This window comes from Gallus gallus, chromosome 2, assembly GCF_016699485.2.
Source record: "Gallus gallus isolate bGalGal1 chromosome 2, bGalGal1.mat.broiler.GRCg7b, whole genome shotgun sequence".
Classification (NCBI taxonomy): Eukaryota; Metazoa; Chordata; class Aves; order Galliformes; family Phasianidae; genus Gallus; species Gallus gallus.
The window spans coordinates 135,034,022-135,041,939 of record NC_052533.1 but is presented as its reverse complement, the minus strand read 5'-3'; the positions used below and the strand labels follow the sequence as shown (position 1 = coordinate 135,041,939).

At 59.2% G+C, this 7,918-nt stretch overlaps 2 protein-coding genes across 2 annotated transcripts in view; one reads left to right on the top strand and one right to left on the bottom strand.

The window, feature by feature from the left end:
- Nucleotides 1–2,595: 2,595 nt before the first annotated feature.
- On the bottom strand, nucleotides 2,596–5,418 carry LOC121109903 (basic proline-rich protein-like). Its single transcript, XM_040695941.2, has one exon. The coding sequence runs from the start codon at nucleotides 5,275–5,277 to the stop codon at nucleotides 4,417–4,419; it is 861 nt and encodes a 286-aa protein (XP_040551875.1). The 5' UTR covers nucleotides 5,278–5,418; the 3' UTR covers nucleotides 2,596–4,416.
- Nucleotides 5,181–7,918, top strand: part of EXT1 (exostosin glycosyltransferase 1) — a 168,118-nt gene continuing 165,380 nt past the window's right edge. The window contains exon 1 of the mRNA XM_003640854.6: nucleotides 5,181–6,388. Coding sequence (XP_003640902.1) covers nucleotides 5,445–6,388 — 944 coding nt within the window. The 5' untranslated portion in view covers nucleotides 5,181–5,444. The remainder of the gene's footprint in view (nucleotides 6,389–7,918) is intronic.

Sequence of the window (7,918 nt, the reverse complement as noted above, 5' to 3'; positions counted from 1 at the left end):
GAATGCCACCTCTGAGATGCTTTGGTGCTGCTGGCTGACCTGAGGAGCTGCTGGCTGAGCCTGGCTGCATGCAGGAGGTCGGACGTGGCTGGCACAATGCATGCCCTCATGGTGCGTGAGGTCAGGAACGGCTGGCACAACCCCAGGACAGCACAGGCAGACCTACCTGGCCCCGCCATGTTACATAGAATCATGGAATTGTTTGAGTTGGAAGGAACCTTTAAAGACCATCTAGTCCACCTCCCCTGCAGTGAGCAGGGAAAACCACAGCTAGATCAGGGTGCTCAGAGCCCCATCCAGCCTGACCTTGCGTGTCTCCAGAGATGGAGCATCCACCACCTCTCTGGGCAACCTTCCAGTGCTCACCATCCTTACTGTAAAAATCTTTTTCCTGACACCCAGGCTAAATTTCCCCTCTTTTAGTCTGAAACCACTTCCCCTTGTCCAAACCCACACGTTGGTGGGTTTCAGGTGTTGCCAAGTTTGGCTGCACCCAGAGACCCAGCGCTCGCTGATGAATGCATGCATTAAAACCACAGAACCTGCCCTGAGGAACCCATGAAACGCTACCATCACGGCTAGCACAGCCACTTCACACAGCCATCCTGCTCCGTCCCAAAACCTGCCTGACCCCACAGCGAGCTCAGGAAAGCTGGCTTTCCTCCAGCACGGCTCTGCTATGAGATTAGTAACTCAGTGTCACAAAGCCTCTGGTTTTACTTTCTGCTTCATGTCACCGTAAGTCAGCGCCTGAATGGCTGTCCCTCCATCCCACCTGAAATCCTCGCCTCCTTAACAAAGGGCAGTTATGTTTTTCCTTAGAAATAAACTAATTATAAAACCAAAGTCAGTTTCTCACATTTAAATAGCCTCTGTAACAACCAATTATTTCTGAGGACACGAGAAACAGCTGTTGCGGTGCTGAAGCTCCAACAGTTACATCTCAGCTATTTATACGGGTAAGAGTTGATATTTTTATTCCCATGTGATGTTACCAAGACATGGTAAACAACCATAATGCTAGTATTAATTTGTGGAGCAAAGATCACTCTAATTTGCTCCAAGCTGAGAAATAATTTTAATGCATTATTATCATTGCACAAATTACTATTTGAAAGTGTGCCTTGTTTTTCCCTCATTTCCACTCCCCCCACTTGGTTCTTTTTTGATGAAGCAATACAACCCCAGGGAAAAGGCTGAGTTGAGGCAGAGTAAACCAACCTTCAACCCGCACAGAGCAGGGAGTGGACATCAGAAAGGCCTTCCAAAGTTGAACCCGGTGCTACCAAGCACTGAGTAACAGGAGGCTGCTTCCATTAGAAGGTGGGGAAACGTCTCCAAGGAGTCAGCTCCTCTCCCACAGCTCCCAGGGGAGGGGTTTTGCTACCAGCTCCTGTGTGTACGTCTAGAATCATAGAACATCCCACGTTGGAAGGTCCCCATAAGGATCACGGAGTCCAGCTCCTGGCTCCACATAGGACCACCCAAAATTCAAACCCTACGTCCAAGAATGTTGCCCAAACATCTCTTGAACTCAGGCAGCTCGGGGCCGTGCCCACTGGGCAGCCTATTCCGCCCAGCTCACCTCACCCGAGGTGGGATCTGTGGGTGCTCAGCACCCATAAGAACCACGCTGCTTTCCTTCACGCTCCTTACACCACAACTCCAGGCCCTTGTAAGGTTTTCTCAGCTTTTTGGGAATCCTGGCTGCACTTGGTCATGGACAAGTGCGTCCATGCCACAAAGGCTGGCAGTCGGAGCTAATTAAGCAATGGGTGACACAGTTTAACAGCATGCATGCCTATCACTGAGACTTTCCAAGTATCTCAGCTGCTCTGTGCTCTGATGCTGCTTTCCTTCCAAGGATCACAACACACTCGACAGCAGCGATAAATCACTCACGGTGTCCTGTCAGCCAGGGAAGCACCATCAGCCCCTCTCAGTGGGAAACCCAAGGCCCGAAGACAGCCTAATGGCACAATTAGCCCAGGTGGGGCTCTGCACCGCCTCACCAAGCCTGAGACAGAGCTCAGCACTTCTCAAGGTGGGAAAAAAAGAGAAAAAAAATAAGAGATAGGTCAGACTGGTGAGAGCTGGGTACTTGAGCAAGTCTACAGCCCCACAGAGAGTTAGATTTACTAAGAGGTGTAGGAGCCAGGTACTTCTCATGGGGCAGCAAGGCCTAGAGGAGTAACACGTAGATGCTCAGCTTGCCCTGGCCAGGGAGAGGCACTGAAGCATCCTCCCCGAGGCGTGGGAGGATTTTCCTACCAGAGGCTCACTGTGGTCCCAACTGAATTAGATCCCAGGAACATTCATGGCACTGCAGGGGGCGTAACAGGTCCTGAAGCGGCTCCTCCCGTGTCAGCTTGGTGAAAAACGATGTATGACATGTGAACTAAAATGCAGGAAACTAGGGGATGCTCGAGTGATGAAGGTCGAATCCTGCTGAGATGCTCACAAGGAGCCACAGCAAAGCCGTTCCAGTAGGGCAGTCCCACGGGGGTCACTCCTGGTCTCCTACGTAGGCAAACACTCTAAGTACAGTTACTGGATTAAAAACTAAGGGATTTAGTTAGAGACGAGAGCGTGACAGCATTTCCTCTTCTGTTTTATGTGGCTTTCAATCCAAGAAGTATTTTCCAAGACCCAAGATTGAACCCTTGAGGCAAAGGAGATGGAGAAACATTAAATGTCCATTGGGTGAATCAGGGACATAACTCAGCAGGTACAAGGAAGGTGCATCCAAGTGTGCAAAGCAGTAAGGAATTTTTACATAAGGAAGGTGGAAGGTACTGTGACTTCACGGTCAACCAGTCAGGTGGTGGCTGAGCAGGGAACTCTGTGCAACTACAATTTGGAGGCATCACAGCCTGCACCTGGTCACCAAAAGGAAGACCCCAAAAGAGCCTTTCTTTAAATCCGACTCGGGGTGATTAGTGCAGATTGGACAGGTGGAAGAGCACAAAGGGTGAAGAACCAGGGTCAGAAAGGCCTGCAGCCCTTGCCAGGCCGCAGCCAGGCCTGCTGGTCCTGTCAGCACCTGTGGTGCCCACAACAGTAACAAACAGTTAATGGTGGGCTTGTAAAGGCAGCCTTCAGAAACACCAGTGACTGCCACAGCTTTACAGCCCCATTAGGGGCACACACATATCCCCAAGTGCATCTCGCTCAGCACCATGCCATCCAGGCCTGTTCACAGTAATCATATGGCACAGGAGGGGCAGCAGTGATCCGCAGAGGTTTATGTCTGTGTTGTGAAATGACATCATTTCTGCCTGTGTCCAGATTCAGACATTTTAAAACTTAAGTCTTTATTGTGAAGCTGGTAATGGCTTCGGCACCTCCAGTGTGGCACAGCTCTGCAGGAAACCCAGTGGCTTTTGTGTCCTTCCTGTGGCGGTGAGGAGCTCCTCCATGCCATGGGATCGCCAGCACCTGATCCTCAAAATCCGCTTGCAACAGTTCTTGGCACAGACAGCACAGCTTGCAGGCTGCTTTCTGTTTGAAACCGGTCCCCAGAGGCTTAATTTGCAGACAGTAATGGGATTCCATCTTCCTGCACTTGACAGAAGGTGCCTCTGCGAGCAGCCCGAGTTCACCTTTCAAGAAGCTGACCTCTTTTTTCTTCAGCAGCATCCCAGTTTTGGCATGTGGGCTGTGACAAATGTTGCAAGGAAGGCTTACAGGGTTAATTAGCACATTAATATTTAATCCTGCTTCCTCACCATCGTATCTCAGACCAAAACTTCTGCCCCCAGACCCAAATCTCTGCCAGCCATCAATAACACCTCACTTCAGGAACGCGACATTTTCTTATCATTCTCACTCCTTTCTTCTGCCCCAAACCCCGGCCTCCTTCCTCCAGCAGTCCTCCCTACAACTGAATTACTGTGGAAGGGAACGGTCTCCTCTCAGCTCCAGCTGCAGACCCAACCCCACTCACTGCCAGCAACGCACCCTCCACAGCAGGCCGCCCCTCTCCTCCGTGAGGAGGCACAGTGCCCCCACACACGCAGTTTCTCCTCAGCTCCACAGAAGCGGAAGGGGATGAGAGAACACGACAGGAGCCCCGGGGGCATGGAAGAGCAGGGGTCCGTGGTACACTTCATCGTGCTTGGTGGCTGAGCTGACATGACTGAGGCACCTACATCCACCTGGGGTGCAACCGCCCCTCACAGAGCAGCCCACGCTGCAGCAAGCGGTGCTGTTTGCCATGCTCCCGTCCCATCCTACAGCCCTGCCCTGGGGTTGGTCACAGAGGGATTTGCCTCCGGGAGAACAAAGCTTTCCCAGCACAGCGGGCTGCCAATCACAGAACCAGGCGCCAAGGAGCAGAGGAGGTGATGCACAACCACGCAGCTGGAAGGACGCTCGGACAGCTCCCAGCAGCCGAGACATGTGGGTGTCCCTGGGTCAACCCCAACCAGGCCCCGGGGCGACGTGAACCGCGCGGGGCTGCTGAAGTCCCCCCAGCCACCGGTAGAGACCGGCCCGGCCCCGCAGGAACCTCAGCACGGAGGGGCGCAGCGGACCCCACGGCGGTACCCGGATGGGTACCCGCGCTCCCGCAACCCCTCCGCCCGTCCCCGCGGCGGCGGCACGGCGGCGCCCCGCGCCCGGCGGCGGCTTATGAATGGGTGCAGCGGAAGCCCCGCCCCCCCGGACGTGACGCCCCGCCAATGGGGGCGCGGGGCTGCGTGGCTGGATGAGGTCAGCGCGGCGGGGCCGGGGCGGGGGCGGCGCGCGGGGGGCCGGCTGAGGCGGGGGTCGCGGCCCGCGGGCGGGCAGGCAGGGCGCGGGGTTCGGCAGCCGCGGCCCGGGGGAGGCGGGAGAAGGCGGGAGGGGCGGGGAAGGAGGAGGAGGAGGAGAAGGAGAAGGAGGCGGCGAGGATCGGGAGCCGCCGCCGCCGCATCCCGGGGGCCGCGCGGCGAGGAGCGAGCGGCGCCGGGGCCGGGCGGGGGGCGCCGGGCGATGCAGGGCTTCGTCAGGCTGCGGCGCGGCGCCCGCCGGCTGTGAGCGCTGGGGCCGCCCCGCCGGGCCGGCAGCCGGCGGCGGAGAGGGGAGGGCGGGCGGGAGGGAGGGAGGAGGGCGGGAGGCGGGAGCGTGGCGGAGGAGAGGGCCGGGAAGGCGGGAGCGGGGCTGCCCCGGTGCCCGCCCCGCGCGGGGGGCCGGCCCCTGAGTGCATGCGGGGCGCCCCGCCGGGCCGCCGCCGGGCCGCCGCCGCCCGCCGCCCCTGAGAGAGCGGCGGCGAAAAGTTCCGGCGGTCGCCCACATGCGCAGCCCCAGCCCGCGGCTTGGGGAAAGGCGCCGAGCGGAGGTGGGCGAAGAGAGTTTGAAGTGTTTGCCGGCGGGAAGATGGCGGACCGGAGCTGAGAGCGGCGCCCGGCGAACTCGGGCCGCCCCCGCCTTCCTCCGCAGCCCCCCGGACCCCCGCCGGACACATGCAGGCCAAAAAACGCTACTTGACGCTGCTCTCCGCCGGCACCTGTCTCGCCCTGCTGCTCTACCTCGGAGGCGTGCAGCTGCGGGCAGCCCGCGCCCCGCGCCGCGCCGCGCCGCCCGGTAGCAGCCGGCATGGCCCCGGCGCCGAGCGGCCCTGGCCCCGCTTCCCCGACGCGCTGCGGCCCTTCGCGCCCGGCCCCGAGGGCGGCGGCGCCCGCGTCTCCCCCCGGCAGCGGCGGGACGCCAGCGCCGGCCTCTACCGCGGGCGCCGCTGCCGCATGGAGTCCTGCTTCGACTTCGCCCTTTGCCAGAAAAACGGCTTCAAGGTCTACGTGTACCCGCAGCAGAAGGGGGAGAAGATCGCCGAGAGCTACCAGAACGTCCTGGCGGCCATCGAGGGCTCCCGCTTCTACACCTCCGACCCCAGCCAGGCGTGTCTCTTCGTGCTCAGCCTGGACACGCTGGACCGGGACCAGCTCTCCCCGCAGTACGTGCACAACCTCCGCTCCAAAGTGCAGAGCCTCCACTTGTGGAACAACGGGAGAAATCACTTGATTTTTAATTTATATTCCGGCACCTGGCCCGACTACACCGAGGACGTGGGCTTCGACATCGGGCAGGCCATGCTGGCCAAAGCCAGCATCAGCACCGAGAACTTCAGACCCAATTTTGATGTTTCTATTCCGCTCTTTTCTAAGGATCACCCTAGGACAGGAGGGGAGAAGGGATTTTTGAGGTTCAACACCATCCCTCCTCTCAGGAAGTACATGTTGGTATTCAAGGGGAAAAGGTACCTGACAGGGATAGGGTCAGACACCAGGAATGCCTTATATCATGTCCACAACGGGGAGGACGTCGTCCTCCTGACCACCTGCAAGCACGGCAAAGACTGGCAAAAGCACAAGGATTCGCGCTGCGATAGAGACAACGCCGAATACGAGAAGTAAGTGAGCGCCGAAGCCGCGGTCCCGCGGCCGGGTCGGTGCGTCCGCGGCCGCTCCGTACGGTGACGGCCGGGAGACGGTGCCCGGCGCAGCGCCCGCGGCCCCTGCGCGGCGGAGGTGCTGCCGGGGATGCTGCGCGCCCGGCGCTCCCCGGGCGCTGCCCTCTCGCAGCCCTGCCTTGGAGCCGAGAGGGCTGCGGGCCGAGGGCTCGCGCTGCCGGGCCGGTCGCTGCCGGCTGTCACAGCCTCGCGGCTGTTGGCTGGAGCCGACACCGCCGGGCAGAAAGGAGGGGAGGGAAACGCCGTGCTGATGCCCTGCGTGCGAGTGCCTGCGGCTGTGTGCGAGGATGTGCGAGTGCCGCGATCGCGGTTTGTGTTTAGCGCTCCGTGTCCTGGCTGTCCCCGGCGCTCGTTTCTGCGTGCCGGCGGTGCCGGATGGCTGTGCCGTTACCCTCCCGAATGCCTTTCGGGTTTGCGCGTAGAGCTGCCGGGCAAATCGCTTCTGGGGAACTACCTCCAGCGCTGCAGTGCTGATTAAGCCGTGTGCAGCCCATGTCGATGCTGACCAGCACCACGCTGCCTGCAGAGTGGATGCGTGTGAAGTTTTCCGTGAGAACAGTCTCCACGTTGCGGGAGGCAGGCGCGGAATTGAGCGGAGCGGCGTTGTGCCGTGCAGCCAACGGCGCGTGGTGGGGCTGCGGGAAGGGCTTTGCAACGCGCTGCGAGCGTGGGTGGAAACGCTCCTGGGGAGGAGCGGTGGAGGAGCTCCCGTGGCATCGGCGTGAGCTGAACTTCCCGTCGGCCGCCCGCTTCCCACCGAAAGTGGCCACTGGGGCTGAGAGGGTTTGGGAGCACTGAAATGTGGGGCCACCCTGGTAAGTCTGCCTCGGAGCGGGGAGGCAGCAGCAAAATGCATGGCAGGCGTTTAGTGCCGCTTGCTATTGGAAAGCTTTTAGAGGTTGGGGATGCAGTGATGCACGCGTGGAAAAAGCCCGGTGGGGATACAGAGTGAAAAGCAGAAGCAGCGTGGAGATGCTGAGCTGAACTCGTGCTGTTGGTGACAGAGGTCCTGTGGGTGTCCCTGGGAGTGGCACTGGGAGGGCAGAGCTGTGGCCGTGGCCTTCAGGTTGTGCTGTTGTTTGGCAGTGGAGGAGCAATCTGAGCCAACTGTGAGATACGAAAGGTCTGCATTATTTGTCGTGCTCCACGTTGTCTGGTTGTCACAAAAACAAACATCGGCCGTTGTTTGACACGAGTAAGAACTTTTTTTTCCCCCAGCCATAGTGCTTTGTCCTAATAGAAGATACGGCTCTCCTCTTAAGCTTTGCTCTTTGCTGCCTGTTTCTCAGGGCCGAGTGCACACACAGCCCCCAGAGGTGTGCCGTGCCGCTCACACACAGCACGCTGCCTGCTGGCACACAGCGCTGGTGGTGGCTTCAGCATTCCCTCGCAGCGCCGCCGGGTAAGACAGGAAGTGAAAAAAGATGATCACCAGAAAATGAGATGACACGAAGAGCTGAGGCACACTGA

Coding starts and splice junctions, on each gene's coding strand:
- LOC121109903 (XM_040695941.2), bottom strand. CDS start 5,277: ATGTGGGCGACCGCCGGAACTTTTCGCCGCCGCTCTCTCAGGGGCGGC.